The sequence below is a fragment of the Schistocerca cancellata genome, chromosome 1 (genome assembly GCF_023864275.1).
Source record: "Schistocerca cancellata isolate TAMUIC-IGC-003103 chromosome 1, iqSchCanc2.1, whole genome shotgun sequence".
NCBI lineage: Eukaryota > Metazoa > Arthropoda > Insecta > Orthoptera > Acrididae > Schistocerca > Schistocerca cancellata.
Window position 1 is genome coordinate 684479653 of NC_064626.1, and position 19511 is coordinate 684499163.

Sequence of the window (19511 nt, forward strand, 5' to 3'; positions counted from 1 at the left end):
ACTGATTGTAGAAGGGAGACTGCTGTTTTATTAGAATGTATCTTGTTGTTGGCAATAATTGTCACTGGTAATCAAAATAATGTCTGCCCTTCGTGGTCTCACGGTAGCGTTCTCGCTTCCCGAGCACAGGGTCCCGGGTTCGATTCCCGGTGGGTTCAGGGAGTTTTCTTGCTTCGAGATGACTGGATCTTGTTGTGTCGTCTTCATCATCATCATTCATCCCCTTTATGGCCGGAGGAAGGCAACGGCAAACCACCTCCATTAGGACCTTGCCTAGTAAGGCGGTGCGGGTCTCCCGCATCGTTCCCCTATGCTCTGTAAAGAAGCATGGGACATCATTTCCATTTTCCAATCAAAATAATGCAAAAGGCTCACACAAATAAAGAATAAAAATTCTGTTTCTTGCTGGAACAACTTTCATCTGAGACTTGACAGGGGATGCTTCAGCAGAGAATGGGATCTGTATCCTGGGCTCTGAGAGACCGCAGCTTTCAATGCAGGGCAGATGAGTGAGAGTTCTACATCACTACAGGAGCCATTCTCAGGCATCGGTAACGCTAAGTATGGTGAGCAACAGCAGTGATCGGAAACTGAACAGTAGGAGGCAAGTGAAGACTTCAGATTGATTTATGCATTCAGTCAATATGGTAGGTGAATGCGTGATTCTTTTTGTAGTTTTTTCCTTCCATATTGATTAACAGTTGGCAAATAGGCAACCAGTATGCAGCTTCCAGAAAGTTAGCTGTCTCACCAAATTCACCTGAGAATCATTATCGAATCTTTTCCAAGGTGCAGATATTTTAATTCAGTTGTAACTAATATTAATATTTCATTAACGTAATTGTCCTCTATTATTTGTGAATTTTGTGTTCCATTTGAAGTCTACAGGGAATTAAAATAAATAGGCCTCTTTATATTTACCACTCTTTTGGTTAGTAGGCTTATTTATTAATTCTGTATCTTTATCATCACTGTGAGTTACAGCACTCATGTTGCATGTATTTTAGGGCCATCCCTGCTTAATTAATTGTGCACCACCTGTAACTGTGTTCATGTAATCTCATGGGGAGTAACCTGTTTATTGGTAAGCTCACCTGGTTCATGTCAGTCTCACATTCACAGGGTTATGTCGATTGCTCTGCGATGATCTCAGAACCCACCCACTTCCTTTATACTCCCCTCCCAGAGATTCGAATGGAAGACATTTCCCATTGGCGGTAGCACAATGATACTTCTTCAACTGCAGTCCACAATTCCTCTCGAGTACATATTAGCCATATTCACTACAGTACTTTTCATGGCTTGTATCATCATGGCGTTGATCATTGTTGATTCTTCCGCCTTTAGAGGCAGTTTCACACTACAAGAGCAAATGGGTGCTCTGAATCTCTATCCACTGCTCCACTTCCCTTGATAAGGACTCTGGCAGAATGAAGTTCACTCATAATGGAAGCGTTCAGCCAGCACTGCTGATGATTTTTATTCAAAATCTAAGTAGATGCCAATAATATTTGTAATTTTTATGTAACACATGTTGCTACTCCTAATAACTGTTCATAAAACTGCACTGAAATGGCTGACATCTCGTTTTTATTATCAACCAACACATCAAGCTTCAATCCCTTCTCTTTAGTTTCCACAATAAGTATTAACACTTCCTGAGTCACAAACTCTTCTTTGCCAAGAAAATTTAATTATGGCCTATTGGAACTACTATCCAGTAAAGATTATGCAGCTTTGTTAGATCATTCAAGATGCCCATTCCATGCTAAGCCCCATTCGAAACTTCCATAAGATCAAACGTACTTCTCAATACCTCAAAACCCACCTAACTGGTCGATTTTTTAAAATTTCGCATATGCGTAGGCGTTGGACTCAGGTCAAGCTGGAACGAATCTTTGTGGCAAAAAAAACTGTCATCGTCGGTATTTGGCCGGTAAGAAGAGAAGAAATGTTGGCGTATGTTCATGATCACGGTACTCTACGACGAAGTCACTGGATGAGTTTTAAACTGCTCTGTGTTTTTGGAAAGAGCGACGTTTTGCTCTCGTAGAATGTGGCTGATTAAACTGTTAACATTTTATTTTCTTTTGACACAACCAGAAAACCTTAGACAACGTTAATCTGTATTAGCCTTTAATGCCTATCATTAGAGGTAAAAGAGAAATGAAGACTGCCTGTATGGCGTTTTACTCCTTATCATCTGGAATAACACAAAAATTACCCTGTACATAGCACATTATAGTCACATATACTAGACATTTACTAAGATATCCGACATGCAACCTGCCTGTGTGGTGTAAAAAAGATATGAACCACTCTATGAACATACGAGTTAATCTGTTCGATCTCTCGAATACCTCCCCCTCCCCCCACATGCTCCAAGACGATCTCCACATTTCAAGGACCTCGCTCCCGGTGAATTCACACGATCTTGTTCACTCCTGTCAAATACAGTAGATTTAATTTTATCTACCATTAAGTGACTGTCTTCGATATCGTTACGCGGCACTATCGTCACTTTTTCTCTACCTGCCAAGAGAAATAGTAAAAATAAAAATATAAAATTTCTTCCAGTTTCCAATTTCTTCTTGAGGGCGTCGTATGTCTGCAGATTTCCCGAAAAGCTGCAATAAAATACGACATACATGATCCACTTCTCATTGGGAAGGTCAACCTATAAAATGCACCGGGTGTGAAAATAACAGCTGCAAGTAACTCTTTTAAGTATAGAAATGTATTTCGATTCTGAACAAAGAGATTTTGTGTTTTCATTCCCTCTCATTACTCGATTATTTTGATAACGGTATGTAGCACTTTACTTTTTTTTTTTTTAATCTTATGGGACTTAACTGCTAAGGTCATCAGTCCCTACGCTTACACACTACTTAACCTAAATTATCCTGAGGACAAACACACACACCTATGCCCGAGGGAGGACTCGAACCTCCGCCGGGACAAGCCGCGCAGTAGCGGTTTACTCGTATTTGGGTAGAAATAGAACTGTTTTGCCATAATCCCACGATGGAGATGAGGAAGAATAACTATCTCCTATTTCTGGACGTTCCTGGACGCTTCTACTCGTCATCACCAACTTTGTCCACGTTTATGGTACATGCAGGGCTTGGACAGAAATATAGTGAGAGAAGTGGGAGCTCCAAATGGCCAAGCGTTTAGAAAAAAAATAGCATTTTTGGCGTGGGTCGAGGGAGACAAAAGCCATTTTTGTCGTCAAGTAAAGAATTTGACCAAAAAGATTAAAAACTACTCTTATCTCATCCAACTAGAAAAAGACATCACGATCTGAAAAGATTGCATCAAGTTGTGTAAAGCAATCTTATAATGGCCTTGATATAAATCCTATGTGGGTGGCTAGCCTCTCATACAATTTATTCATTAAATTAATTAATCACAGTTCTCGTCCAGAGATGATGATAGGACAGGTTTCTAATAAATTCTTTCTGATGAATTTGTAGAAGGAACACTCATATATATTAAGATAAACCTAATGTGTAAACAGTTCTTATTTGATAGAAGTGGTTGCAAGAAGTAGCACAAACGACAAAGTACAGAATCTAGTGTGAATCTCTACTACGAAAAGGGGAAGCAAAGAGAACAGGAAAATGTATAACATCGATAAACAAGTGGCTAACCGGATGCTGTATCATGATATCACCTAAGGGGGGAAAGTGATTCTAAGGTTGCTGGGAAACCTCGTTTCGAATTTTGAGGGATGAAAAATCAACTACAACCCTACAGGTTGGACCTGTGTATATTCTGGACAGTACGGAGAAAGGCGGGGTGTTGATGATGACTGCTACTCGAAGTCGACTCTGCTGCACGGAGATGGGCTTCGGCTTGGAGACTGGTCAAAGGGTGAGCTCCAGAAAAAGCTAAGTGTCTTTAGGTGGGCTGGACAAGTGAAACCGTGAATGAAATTACTCTGCGGCAAAGACATGACCGAATCCTATGGCGGCCAGGAACCATCTCCCCTCAAAATCTTCCTCCGCCCTGCGGCCAGAGAGTGACCGCTCCGCTGTGGCAGAACTCAGCCATTCGTCGTCAATAAACGAAGCTTTCATCAATTATTGCCCTATAACAAATTCGTCCAGATGTTCAATATCGCACTCAATCAACCTAGGCGTCAAGACCATTCCTTTTCCCCAATTCGCAACGTTGTATACAAACGTTTTCTAGCGGAGCAGTCAAGCAGCCAATCATAGACTCCGACAGGACTTCGTGAGGGAAGCTTTCTGGCGACGGATACCAATGGAATGTGATAGTTGGGATGAGACATGTCGCGCCACTCTGCTGGATACCCCAAACTACCACAGCTGTGACGCTGAGCTGACGTCCTCCTGCCCAAAACATGAGGCTTTCATGAGAAAGTTACCCCCAGCCAGTGTAAAAATAACAAACGCTCATCGCTCTGGCCGCTGAGACCCGCCAGGAAAAGAGAAAACCACCAACCATAGGTCGGGACTCTGTCTGCAATTCCATGTGACCAAATGTCCCCTACCTCTTTCTACTGTGGACGGTTGGCCTCCTCAGAGTCAAAAAATTAAGACTCGTCTCCTACATGAACAGAATTATGATATGAATGTATCCTACTCCCGATCATGTACATGCCAGTACATAGCATTCGATTAACTGCTTTGCACGACAGTGTAATACTGTAGTGAAATAACATTATTTTGCACACTGGACTCGCATTAGGAAGGACGACGATTCAAATCCGTGTCCAGCCACACTGATTAGGTTTTCCGTGAGTTCCCTAAATCGCTCCAGGCATTGGGATGGTTCCTTTGCAAACGCACGATCGATTTCCTTCCCCATCCTAGAATTACTACAGCTTTTTCTACGTGTCTGATGAACTTCATGTCGACGAGACGTTAGATCCTAATCTTCCTTTCCCGTTCTTAATATGCTAGTATTACGGAAACGTCGCGTGAACTCAAATAGGATTCCTAGAAGAGAAGAAGACGTTTTTTCTCGAAACACTGTTAGGAAAGTTTGGAGAACTGGCATTTGTGACAGACTACAAAACGATCCTACTGTCACTAAGAGACGTATCCTGCAAGGACTCCGAAGACGCGAGCAGTCAAGATTTCGTACGGGATCTTATTGACAGTTTCTTTTTCCTAGCTCCATTTGCGAGTGGGACAGGGAAGGTACTGACTGACAGTGGTATAAGAGCTCAGTGATATGAACCGTGAATGTAAGTGTAGATACTTGGATGTTCTCATGGCACTTTACAATAAGAAGGCACAGAGTTCGCGAAATACTCGATGAAGAGAGCTTAGCAGTGGAGTCACAAAATAAAAAGGAGCCGTGTTTAACGTGCGTCGACAACGCGGTATTTAGAGGCGGGGCATGAGCCCATGTTACAGAAGGATGAGGAAGAAATTCACCCGTGCCCTTTGAAAATAATCATTTCGCAGTTTGCCTAAAGTATCTGTATCTTCCGACATGCATGCATGTCCGAAGAAAAATTGCAGACACTGTCAAATACAGACACTGCACTGAAGTACACTGATGGAAAAAAACCGCAACTAAATAAATCTCTCGCTGTGCGAGAATCACATAACGGATCGAACACTGTGGGTAGCAGGGACAGCGACGTCTGTTAGGTTGTGTCTGCCCGTGAAGCGTGCTCGGATGATGTGGTTAACACGACCGCCCACGTAAAGCGGGTAGAGCGTATTCGAGTCCCGATACGGCACAGATTTTCATTTGTTTTCAATAAAATGTGCCGTATTCGCAGTTATACATTTCATGAAATTTAAAGTCCCTGTTGTGCTGATTCAGCTTGTGCAGTTGGCTGAAATGATGGAAATTTGAAGCAAATACGTTGGTCGTTCAATACACAGGGTGTCCGAGTCTGGCCGCTACTACTGAATCCGCCTGCAGAAAGAAACGGCGCAACGGCCGCTCCCACTACGACGGCCAAGACAGAGGAGAAGTCCAAGCTGGAGATTAACTGGGCATCGCCAGGGGCGCTGCACGAGAACGTGGACTGCTCGCTGCCCACCAGGATAATCGTGCACGGCTGGAGAGGCGCCCTCTCCACCTGGATGAAGGTGAGCGACCACGATCGCTGTTTGTGTGGCCCTCTGCTTCTACCAGGTTTCTTGCCGCCCTCTGAGTCTTCCTGTCCTTGTAATACACCTGTTCTTTTGCGCTCTGTATTGGTTCCCGGGTACCACCTACACTTGAGAAACAGCCATTTATAGACCTCACTGAATATTAAGACTACACTACTGCTTTCATAATGAGCCTTTCACTCAGCAGCAGTGTGTGCCTGTTTTAAAACTTGGGCAGAATAAAACAGTCTACCGTAATTTTACTATCGTTCCCTCGTAGCCTTATCCTTCTTTGAACATTTCAAATTATGTGCTCACACTGTTAAGTGCAACTCGGTATTTGCGCCGCGGTTTTAGTTTAGTCGCCGATTACGTTACAATAGTCTTTAGTGTGCAGAGAGGGTCCGTGTATACGTCGTGCAGATGCACAGCTGCAGAGTGCAAGCACCACGACATTACTATTAGATGAAACTATGGTTTGAACGTTGCTATAACAGTGTAAAAGAGCGTGATGACGGTCTGTCTTAAGAGAATTATGAAACTCAGTGTCATGACCATAATACACTACTGGTCATTAAAATTGCTACACCAAGAAGAAATGCAGATGATAAACGGATATTCATTGGACAAATATATTATACTTGAACTGCCATTTGATTACATTTTCACGCAATTCGGGTGCATAGATCCTGAGAAATCAGTACCAAGAACAACCACCTCTGGCCGTAATAACGGCCTTGATACGCCTGGGCATTGAGTCAAACAGAGTTTGGATGGCGTGTACAGGTACAGCTGCCCATGCAACTTCAAAACGATACCACAGTTCATCAAGAATAGTGACTAGCGTATTGTGACGAGCCAGTTGCTCGGCCACCATTGACAAGACGTTTTCAATTGGTGAGAGATCTGGAGAATGTGCTGGCCAGGGCGGCAGTGGAACATTCTCTGTATCCAGAAAGGCCCATACAGGACCTGTAACATGCGGTCGTGCGTTATCCTGCTGAAATATAGGGTTTCGCTGGGATCGAATGAAGTGTAGAGCCACGGGTCGTAACACATCTGAAATGTAACGTCCACTGTTCAAAGTGCCTCAATGCTAACAAGAGCTGACCGAGACGTGTAACCAATGGCACCCCATACCATCACGCCGGGTGATACGCCAGTATGGCGATGACGAATACACGCTTCCAATGTGCGTTCACCGCGATGTCGCCAAACACGGATGCGAGCATCATGATCCTATAAACAGAACCTGGCTTCATCCGAAAAAAATGACGTTTTGCCATTCGTGTACCCAGGTTCGTCGTTGAGTACACCATCGCAGGCGCTCCTGTCTGTGATGCAGCGTCAAGGGTAACCTTTATCAAAGTCGGAAACGTGATGATACGCATTTCTCCTCCTTACACGAGGCATCACAACAACGTTTCACCAGGTAACACCGGTCAGTTGCTGTTAATGTATGAGAAATCGGCTGGAAACTTTCCTCATGTCAGCACTTTCTAGGTGTTGCCACCGGCGCCAACGTTGTGTGAATGCTCTGAAAAGCTAATCATTTCCGTATCACAGCATCTTCTTCCTGTCGGTTAAATTTCGCGTCTGTAGCACGTCATCTTCTTGGTGTAGCAATTTTAATGGCCAGTAGTGTATTTTCTCTATGCGTGGGTAGAATTATTTTACGGCTGCATTATGGCTGCGTAATGGCTACAGTATAGCTACAGGTTATAAACTACTGAAAGAGTTTTACACTTTGTAAATGCATAGCTTGTGTTTGTTATTGTAAACTTTCTCAACATCTTTTATAATAACTACGCGGAATCACGTCTGTAATGGATGTAAAATTAGATCTACATTCTCAAAGCAGTTGAACAGATCGCGCTTTGTCTCCATAATAAACGGACCAACGTAACTTGCGTCCACTGTTCGATCAACCAACATCCTTCGAAGTGTCGTTTCAAGCATACATTTACCACACATTGTCATTTGACGGCAAGAAGGATTGTCCGCACTGGTAATTACCCTCCGAATAGGAGTACACTCATAGCGGTTGTCCGTGACTAACGACACCGACTGATGACCGCTCTCTAGAACTTATGATTTGTACGCAGTCTAAAGAGAATTCAATACAACTGCGCACTGCCTTTTAGAAGCCTACCGTGAAACATGGTTGATTTCCCCGCAGTTTATTACGGTTTACCAATTTGACACTAATAAAAATAAAACTAGCCTTGCACAAACCTCCTCGGATGCTTCGTTCTGGCAATTTAAATCCATCATTTTACACTAAGAGGCAGGACCAGCCAAACACTCAAAAGGAACCCTTTGGGTCCGAGGTTGCAGACTCAGGCTTTAGTAGGGGTCATCTGAAAGTTTTGTTATAACAGTTGTGACAGGAAAAATATTAGCTGCTAATGACTCACGATGTGCATGAGTAGGGCGACGAAAAATGTGTCCGGAATGTGCAGAGATTAACCATCTATGGGATGTATGTATTACACTTCGCAAAATGTAAATCGTCAACATTCAAGAAATGTTCAAATCAAACCATTAACTTGCACCCTGAACACCGAATGAAAAAGGACGTGCCACAGTGATCACAAAGGTTCGCACCATCAAGCTCGTAGGCGGAGCCCTTGGTAGTTACAAACAGTGCAGGACGTTCAGTTAGGTAAACACACTTAAAGAGTGCATGCAGAATGATATTGGTGTACGGGGGTGATGGGAACTCATGGAATGTGATGGCATGCAACCGAATGCGAAACTGGATATTCTGTAAGGTGTGGATGCAGAATTTTATAGGCACAGAAGAAACATACAGAGGCTGAATTTGTCCAATGGTCCAGATGGTGTGAACTGCGATGTTACACGCTTTTGAAGAGGGATAATTTGATCGAAAGGAGTACGATTTTTATACGTAGCCTAGGAATCAAGCAAGAGCAAGTTATTTTTACCACTTATTGGTGAAGAGCAGTGCTCATACCATAGTTGTAGTTCTCTTACGCCCGTTTTCGCACTCTTGCTTGCTACGACGTAAATATTCCCTGTTGCCTTTGCTGGATCACGCACACGAGAAGGAATCGTAGGGGACAGAGCACCCCCAACTTCTCATAGCACAAAAAATAGCTTTGCAGCTAATTTGCCATGCAGATTAACAGATGGCATAATTCTATACGCGTGTGGTAAGGTACAGATGTTACTTGATTTTGATACACCTCTCTTGATACCCCTAATTTCCTTTCATTTGCATTTCATCTTTAAATCCTGATTGGTCGGAGTTGGAAACAATTTCCTTACTGAACGATGTAATGAGTTAGTTGATCTCATGTGCAAATTTTCTAGCCGATTCCGCAGTTTGTTGAGCATCGTCAAGATGATGCTTTGTTTGAAATTTCGTTATCTTATGTCTTCCAATTCTGTAGCACTGGTCGGCCGGAGTGGCCGTGCGGTTCTGGGAGCTACAGTCTGGAACCGAGCGACCGCTACGGTCGCAGGTTCGAATCCTGCCTCGGGCATGGATGTGTGTGATGTCCTTAGGTTAGTTAGGTTTAATCAGTTCTAAGTTCTAGGCGACTGATGACCTCAGAAGTTAAGTCGCATAGTGCTCAGAGCCATTTGAACCATTTTGTAGCACTGTTTGAAGTTATGCAACCATCCACGGTTTCCCTTGACGTCATTGTAATATACGCTGTGCGCAGTTTGATGTGCTTAACTATCAAGCACATCCTTCAAATTGTATAGACAATCCTCGAAATGCGCAAACACCAGTTTCTGTAACAAGAGCGCCTGGTCGTCCCTTGAATATTCATAGTTTTCCTTATGCGCTACATGGTCATACTGGTGCAGACTTCTAAATCTGTTCGTAACTGTGTTTTGTCTATACTCCAGATGATCTTTCATGAACATAATTATGTTTAGTACCCGTTCCCTGGACAATGGTTCAAATGGCTCTGAGCACTATGGGACTTAACTGCTGTGGTCATCAGTCCCATAGAACTTAGAACTACTTAAACCGAACTAACCAAAGGACATCACACACATCCATGCCCGAGGCAGGATTCGAACATGCGACCGTAGTGGTCGCGCGGTTCCAGACTGTAGCGCCTAGAACCGCTCGGCCACACCGGCCGACCCCTGGACAATGATTATCCTTCACTACGTTTCACTGGAGATGCGAATTGTGGCTCCCTTTCCGATACGATGAACTACATGGCTCGACACCTGTTTCAGTATCACTTTCACTTTTTAAGCACGTATCATCAGCATTGTATTCCTCAGGTACGTTGCCCGTACAGTTGAGCGTGTAGGACACCCCACTTTCCACTGACTCATCTTGCAGAAACGCTAATATTTCATCTGTCACTTCTCTCTCACTCTGCGAAATTCCTCGGGTTCCCTTCTGACGAAATTTCAACTTCAAAAAGTGTTGGTGTAGATATAATGCAGTGTTTGTTTTGTTTATTGTTGTCATTGCTCTGCTTTGTATCAGCACTTCTAGCACTGTAACACTGTTGTGAGTTACACTTCGACTAAGCAACTCAACTACACTCGGTAGCCTCATGCTGTACTCACCCTTCAATACCCTCCCCCCCCTCCCAGTCACGCCCCCTTTTGCCGTTGGCAGCCAATATTGCTCTCGCATGGTTGACAATATGTGAGGCGTCGAATGCCATTAACATCTTTGGCCCTCTGCGACCTCGCACTCAAGGAGTTCCACGTCACTTCTGCAAGACAATATGGAACAACCTGCGTGTGGCGGTAAGCAGTGATCTAGCAGCTGACCAGGATTTTTTCTCAATACAGACCTACCACTAGATACCGCGTCCCTCGTTTGTCCTTACTTATGATGCAGCAGCAGTTAAGCCCTACACCCGTCTGTGCACCTAACTGAACCTTCCTAACTACAAAAACAACGTAATATGATAACATTCATCACATTGCCAAGGCCCTTTGTCTTCCAGTTAACTTGATGTACAGAATTTACAGCATTAATGCAAAGTAGACACTAGCACTCATCAGAATTTAGGGAGGTTACGAGACAGAAACTTAATTCTTACAGACGTAACAACTATACCCTACCGAATTTAGCTACATCTACATCTTCGTGATTACTCTGCTATTCACAATAAAGTGCCTGGCAGAGGGTTCAATAAACACCTTCATGCTGTCTCTCTACCGTTCCACTCTCGAACGGCACGCGGGAAAAACAAGCACTTAAATTTTTCCGCGCGAGCCCTGATTTCTCTTATTTTATCGTGATGATCATTTCTCCCAATGTAGGTGGGTGTCAACAGAATGTTTTCGCAATCGGAGGAGAAAACTGGTGATTGAAATTTCATGAGAAGATCCCGTCCCAACGAAAAACGCCTTTGTTTTAATGATTGCCACTCCAATTCACGTATCTCCCCTATTTCGCTATAATACAAAACGAGCTGCACTACTTTGTAGTTTTTCGATGTCATCCGTCCGTCCCACCTGATGCGGATCCCACACCGCACAGCAGTACTCCATAATAGGGAGGACAAGCGTAGTGTTGCACCTTCTAAGTGTTCTGTCAATGAATCGCAGTCTTTGGTTTGCTCTACCCACAATAATATCTATGTGATCGTTCCAATTTAGGTCATTTATAATTGTAATCCCTAAGTATTTAGTTGAATATACAGCCCTAAGATTTGTGTGACATATGGCGTAATCGAAATTTAGCTGATTTCTTTTAGTACTCATGTGAATAACTTCGCACTTTTCTTTATTCAGGGTCAACTGCCACTTTTCGCACCATACAAATATCTTATCTAAATCATTTTGCAAGTCGTTTTGATCATATGATAACTTTAAAAGACGGTAAATGATAGCATCATCTGCAAACAATCTAAGACGGCTACTCAGATTGTCTCCTGTGTCTATAATATAGTTCAGGAACAATAGAGGGCGTATAACACTTCCTTGAGGAACGCCGGACATTACTTCTGTTTTACTCGATGACTTTCCGTCTATTACTACGAACTGTGAGCTTTCTGACAGGAAATCACGAATCAAGTCGCACAACTGAGGCGATACTCCGTAGGCACGCTGTTTGATTAGAAGACGCTTGCGAGGAACGGTGTCGAAACCCTACTCGCTCTTAACATTACCATCACTTTGCTCTTCTGCCACGAGGGACATAAACACGACGCATGAGGATAGTTTTGGAATCTGCTGGCAATAAGGCAGACGATTTGTCCAGAACACAAACTACGCTAATCCCTCCAGTCTTGACTACGTGGCCATTGTCGACAATATAGAGCAGCATCGAACCAGTATACAAATGAATAATTAGCTGCATCTCACTTACTGACGGTTGGTTGTCTGATGATGTATGACGCGCGATTAGAGTTGTTCAGTTAAACCACAAACATCGAGGTTTGTAGATATTGTCACCAGCACATCTATTAAAAGTACTGTCTACGTGAATGTATGCCATTGTTCATTTAACAAGAAATAAACAGATACAAAGCTTATGATGTAACTAAGTTGGACTCTCATCTGACATGGGTCTGATCTCGGTTATATCGACATGCTCTACTCAGCACAATCGTCTGTCAGTCATACTTTTAACTTTCGAATCGACATCAGACAAGCCACTATATCAATTACTTTTCTGCCAAAATTGTAGAGTCCTAAATCGGTTCCTCCAGTGGTAACACTTTAGGAACTATCTTTGATAAAAAATGCGCTTCATTATTATTCTTATGAAAACGCGTTTTATTGCTGGAGTATTTTCTTTCCGCAGTCGTCCATTCCTTGGACTCGTCCATCTTCTGAACTCCAAGTGATATCTGTCCTCGGAAACTGTCTTCCTTTTAGTTTGTGCGTTTTTGTATCCTTACATCAGTTCTTCAAAACTTTCCTTAACCGCGCTCTGAAGCCTGCCATGATGACGTGGAGTCCTTGGGCGTCCTCCAGCCCTACCAATTCGACTGTGGTAGCTACCTGCCTCGCACGGCCCCCAGGATTCTAACTGCAGTTCTTCATTAAAACTGAAATATCCCATGATCTACAACGTGCATGGCGATGCTGTTTTCATCAAACTTACTCTAATAAAATTCTACACATTATTGCACCAGGTTATTTCTCTCCTTCATCATTTTAATTAATTAACTTATTAACTAGAAGTGTGATGAGTGTCTACAGTGGAATGACATTTCACTGCTGCATCTGAGCTGTGAGGGATGTGTTGACTTTGAGAGTATGGATCCATCTCCACAGGACCTTTTTGGCTTGTAGGCGACCACTATGAACAAAAGTACAAATTTCCGAGCACCATGATAAACGAAGTAGTTGGGCAAGGAAATACCTGGAATGGAACTATATTAACGGTGCAGGATTGCCTTCACTGATAAGGGCAAGATCTTTCAGATGGATGTTGATTGTTGTAGAAGATTGTTGAGTGGGCCAAGTAGCAATGAAAGTGTCAGGCCAACAGTCTATGGATTCGGGTGGGAGATGGTTCTTTCATGAAACTTCCTGGCAGATTAAAACTGTGGGCCAGATCGAGACTCGAACTCGGGACCTTTGCCTTTCGCGGGCAAGTACTCTGCCAACTGAGCTACCCAAGCACCACTTATGGCTGGACCTCACAGCTTCAATTCTGCCAGTACCTCGCTTCCTACCTTCTTCCAGGAGTGCTAATTCTGCAAGGTTCGCAGAAGAGCTTCTGTGAAGTTTGGAAGGTAGGGAGCGAGGTACTGGCAGAACTCAAGCTGTGAGGAGGATTCGTGAGTCGTGCTTGGGTAGCTCAGTTGGCAGAGCACTTGCCTGTGAAAGGCAAAGGTCCCGTGTTCGAGTCTCGGCCCGGCATACGGTTTTAATCTGCCAGGAAGTTTCATATCAGCGCACACCGCTGCAGAGTGAAAATCTCATTCCAATTCTGGTTCTTTCATGTTTTTCTCTGATATTATGTGCAGATGGCAGACGACTGTCATCAATATCGATGATTATTTGAGGGCTCTGCAGTATCGAGATAGGATCTTCCAAGTTACAGTCCAAAGCTACAGTCCACATTTCGGCGATGGTTAGTCTTTCTATGCGATAATTTACGATCAAACTGTACCCACAGCGTAAATACTTTCTAGCACGAGGCAGGATTCATCGAGATGGAACTACTAAAATTAACCTTGCTGAGTATTCTTTGGACCAGTTGAAAGCTGCAGTGCATTGTCACAGGAAGCCTCCTCACATACTCGATGAACGCAACAAGGTCACCATCGAAGAATGGGGCAGGCAGCTTATCAGACACCTCATGGAAAGTGTAGCACGGAGGATCCGTGCATGCTATGCCACATGGAGTGGAGCAACACACTATTCACTTCAAAGCTGTTTATTTTAGATTCGTAAGGCTTATTCTCCCCCATTCGGATCTCCGGGCAGGGACTACTCAAGAGGACGTTGTTATCAGGAGAAAGAAAACTGATGTTCTACGGATCGGAGCGTGGAATGTCAGATCCCTTAATCGGGCAGATAGGTTAGAAAATTTAAAAAGGGAAATGGATAGGTTAAAGTTAGATATAGTGGGAATTAGTGAAGTTCGGTGACAGGAGAACAAGACTTTTGGTCAGGTGAATACAGGGTTATAAATACAAAATCAAATAGGGGTAATGCAGTAGTAGGTTTAATAATGAATAAAAAATAGGAGTACGGGTGAGCTACTACCAACAGCATAATGAACGCATTATTGTGGCCAAGATAGAGACGAAGACCATGCCTACTACAGTAGTACACGTTTATATGCCAACTAGCTCTGCAGATGATGAAGAAATTAATGAAATGTATGATGAGATAAAAGAAATTATTGAGGTAGTGAAGGGAGACGAAAATTTAATAGTCATGGGTGACTGGAATTCGAGAGTAGGAAAAGGGAGAGAACGAAACATAGTAGGTGAATATGGATTAGGGGTAAGAAATGAAAGAGGAAGCCATCTGGTAGAATTTTGCACAGAGCATAACTTAATCATAGCTAACACTTGGTTCAAGAATCATAAAAGAAGACTGTACACATGGAAGAATCCTGGAGATACTAGAAGGTATCAGATAGATTATATACTGGTAGGACAGAGATTTAGGAACCAGGTTTTAAATTGTAAGACATTTCCAGTGGCAGATGTGGACTCTGACCACAATCTATTGGTTATGAACTACTGTAGATTAAAACTGAAGAAACTGCAAAAAGGTGGGAATTTAAGGAGATGGGACCTGGATAAGCTGACTAAACTAGAGGTTGTGCAGAGTTTTAGGCAGAGCATAGGGTAGCAATTGACAGGAATGGGGGAAAGAAATACAGTAGAAAAAGAATGGGTAGCTCTGAGGGATGAAGTAGTGAAGGCAGCAGAGGATCAAGTAGGTAAAAAGACGAGGGCTAGTAGAAATCCTTGAGTAACAGAAGAAATATTGAATTTAATTGATGAAAGGAGAAAATATAAAAATGCAATAAATGAAGCAGGCAAAAAGGAATACAAACGTCTCAAAAATGAGATCGACAGGAAGTGCAAAATGGGTAAGCAGGGATGGCTAGAGGACAAATGTAAGGATGTAGAGGCTAGGGGTAAGATAGATACTGCCTACAGGAAAGTTAAAGAGACCTTTGGAGCAAAGAGAGCCACTTGTATGAATATCAAGAGCTCAGATGGAAACCCAGTTCTAAGCAAAGAAGGGAAAGCAGAAAGGAGGAAGGAGTATATAGAGGGTCTATACAAGAGTGATGTACTTGGGGACAATATTATGGAAATGGAAGAGGATGTAGGTTAAGATGAAATGGGAGATACGATACTGCATGAAGAGTTTGACAGAGCACTGAAAGACCTGAGTCGAAACAAAGTCCTGGGAGTAGACAACATTCCATTGGAACTACTGACGGCCTTGGAAGAGCCAGTCCTGACAAAACTCTACCATCTGGTGAGCAAGATGTATGAGACAGGCGATATACCCTCAGACTTCAAGAAGAATATAATAATTCCAAACCCAAAGAAAGCAGGCGTTGACAGATGTGAAAATAACCGAACTATCAGTTTAATAAGTCACAGCTGCAAAATAATAACGCGAATTCTTTACAGTCGAATGGAAAAACTGGTAGAAGCCGACCTCGGGGAAGATCAGTTTGGATTCCGTAGAAATGTTGGAACACGTGAGGCAATACTGACGTTACGACTTATCTTAGAAGAAAGATTAAGGAAAGGCAAACCTACGTTTCTAGCATTTGTAGACTTAGAGAAAGCTTTTGATAATGTTGACTGGAATACTCTCTTTCAAATTCTAAAGGTGGCAGGGGTAAAATACAGGGAGCGAAAGGCTGTTTACAATTTGTACAGAAACCAGATGGAAGTTATGAATCGAGGGGCACGAGAGGGAAGCAGTGGTTGGGAAGTAAGTAAGGGAGGGTTGTAGCCTCTCTCCGATGTTATTCAATGTGTATATTGAACAAGCAGTAAAGGAAAGAAAATAAAAGTTTGGAGTAGGTATTAAAATCCATGGAGAAGAAATAAAAACTTTGAGGTTCGCCGATGACATTGTAATTCTGTCAGATACAGCAAAGGACTTTGAAGAGCAGTTGAACGGAATGGACAGCGCCTTGAAAGGAGGATATAAGATGAACATCAACAAAAGCATAACGAGGTTAATGGAATGTAGTCGATGCTGAGGGAAATAGATTAGGAAATGAGACACTTTATGTAGTAATGGAGTTTTGCTATTTGGGGAGCAAAATAACTGATGCTGGTCGAAGTAGAGAGGATATCAAATGTAGACTGGCAATGGCAAGGAAAGCGATTCTGAAAAAGAGAAATTTGTTAACATCGAGTATAGATTTAAGCGTCAGGAAGTAATTTCTGAAAGTATTTGTATGGAGTGTAGCCATGTATGGAAGTGAAACATTGACGATAAATAGTTTCGACAAGAAGAGAATAGAAGCTTTCGAAATGTGGTGCTACAGAAGAATGCTAAAGATTAGATGGTAGATCAGATAACTAATGAGGAGGTACTGAATAGAATTGGGGAGAAGAGGAGCTTGTGGCACAACTTGACTAGAAGATGGGATTGGTTGGTAGGACATGTTCTGAGACATCGAGGGATCACCAATTTAGTATTGGAGGGCAGCGTGGAGGGTAAAAATCGAAGAGGGAGACCAAGAGATGAATACACTAAGGAGATTCAGAAGGATGTAGGCTGCAGTAGGTACTGGGAGATGAAGAAGGTTGCATGGGATAGAGTAGCATGGAGAGGTGCATCAAAGCAGTCTCAGGACTGAAGACCACAACAACAACAAGGCTTGTTCGTCCATTTCCTGTCCCACTTGGATCTAAGCCTACACAAATTCTCACTTACGCGAGTGGTTCAGCTTAGTTTCAGATCGTGAACTGTCGATATGTATATTTTTTTCCCTTTATTGGGTTTCGATTCCCCCTAAAGGGGGCGGGCTGGCAGCAGCTTATTACGCCGCTCTTCAGCCTACAGAATTTTTTAAAAAGATGAAGGTAATAAAAAAATAATATCAGTTGGCGATAAAATCGGTGACTTAAAGGTAAAAATGGCAGAAAATTCTGGAGCGTAAAACATAAAACACAGGGCCGATGAAGCTAATAAAACACACAGGAAGGAGAAAAACAATAGACAGACAATTAAAAAAAACACGGCGACAGTCTGGGTTCTGGTCGCAAGAGATATAAAAAGCACACCCAGCGACAGCATGATTTCTGATCGCAACACTGTGGAAGGACGCACAACATCGAACACTCACTTAAACACTATGCTAAAAGTTGGCACAAATACGACATACCACACCCGAGAGCAGGTGGGGGAAACTGTCAGATGACGGGAAAAAAGGGGGGGGAAGGAGAGGAAAAGTGAAGGGGGAGGGGGGAAATGAGCCAATGGAAGAGGAGGATCCATAAGAGGGGTGGGGGTGCTGAGCAGACGGGCCTGGGATTGGGGAAGGCAGAGGAGGGGAGTACAAAAGGACCCGGGGGGAAGGGGAGAGAAAGGAGATGATAGGCGGGGAGAAAACACAGGATGGAAGGGGGGAGGAAGAGGGAGCCCAGGGAAAGGACGGAGGAAAGGAGGGGAGGTTGAGGATCAGAGTTGATAGGAAGGATAAATGGAGGGAGAGAGGGCATCATGGGGAGGGGGAGCTGATGGAAGCCACCTTGGGAAAGGAGATGTAGGGTGTAGAGATGGAGGGTAGGGGGGACACAACGGTGAAGACGTGGCAGGGGGCGGGGATGGGAGAGGAGAGGAGGAGCCAGGGGGTGAGGGGGTTCAAGACGGCGGGAGGTGTAGAGGATGCGGATATGTTCGAGGAATAGGAGAAGATGGGGGAAAGGAATGAGATCATAGAGGATCCGTGTGGGGGACGGGAGGCGTATACGGAAGGCGAGGCGGAGTGCATGACACTCAAGGATTTGGAGGGACTTATAGAATTTGGGGGGGGGGGGCAGATATCCAGGCAGGACTGGCATGACAGAGGATGGGACGGATTAAGGATTTGTAGGTGTGGAGGATGGTAGAGGGGTGCAACGCCCACGTCCGGCCAGAGAGGAGTTTGAGGAGTCGGAGGCGGTTGTGGGCTTTGGATTGGATGGAGCAGAGATGGGGGATCCAGGTGAGGTGACGGTCAATGGTGAGGCCAAGGTAGGTGAGGGTGGGGGTGAGGCAGACAGGACGTGCGCAGACAGTAAGGGAGAAATCCAGGAGCCGGAAGGAGCGAGTGGTACGACCTACGATGATTACCTGGGTCTTGGAAGGAGTTTCAGGAGCCACCGGTTACACCATGCAGCAAAAAGGTCAAGGTGATTCTGGAGAAGGCGTTGGGACCGTTGAAGGGTAGGAGCGAGGGCGAGGAATGCGGTGTCATCAGCATATTGCAAGAGGTGTACTGGAGGGGGGGGGGGTGCTGGGGCATATCTGCCGTGTACAGAAGGTAGAGGAGAGGGGAGAGGACAGAGCCCTGGGGCACACCTGCAGAGGGGTAGAAGGTGTGGGAATTGGCATTATGGATGGTAACATAGGAGGGACGGTGGGAGAGGAAGGAGGCCATCAGACGGATGTAGTTTATAGGAAGGGCGTAGGTTTGGAGTTTAAACAGGAGACTGGGATGCCAGACACGGTCGTAGGCCTTTTCGAGGTCAAGTGAGACAAAAATGGCGGAGCGACGGGAGTTAAGCTGGAGGGAGAGGAGATGAGTGAGGCGGAGGAGTTGGTCATCAGTAGAGAAGGAAGGTCGAAAGCCACATTGGGTGTTTGGGAGGAGGTGGTTTTGGTGGAGGTGGAGATGGATGCGCCGGGAAAGGATGGATTCCAAGAGCTTGCTGAACACCGATGTGAGACAGATAGGACGATAGGAAGAGGCATCAGATGGAGGCTTGTTGGGTTTGGAGAACATCAGGATACGGGAGGTTTTCCACAGGTCGG

The 19511-nt window shown here is 44.0% G+C and overlaps 1 protein-coding gene across 1 annotated transcript in view; it reads left to right on the forward strand.

Annotated features, from left to right (window-relative positions):
• The window catches only part of LOC126094579 (pancreatic triacylglycerol lipase-like), a 231009-nt gene that overhangs the window by 71509 nt on the left and 139989 nt on the right, over window positions 1-19511 (forward strand). Inside the window, exon 3 of the mRNA XM_049909084.1 lies at window positions 5871-6080. Coding sequence (XP_049765041.1) covers window positions 6075-6080 — 6 coding nt within the window. The 5' untranslated portion in view covers window positions 5871-6074. The remainder of the gene's footprint in view (window positions 1-5870; window positions 6081-19511) is intronic.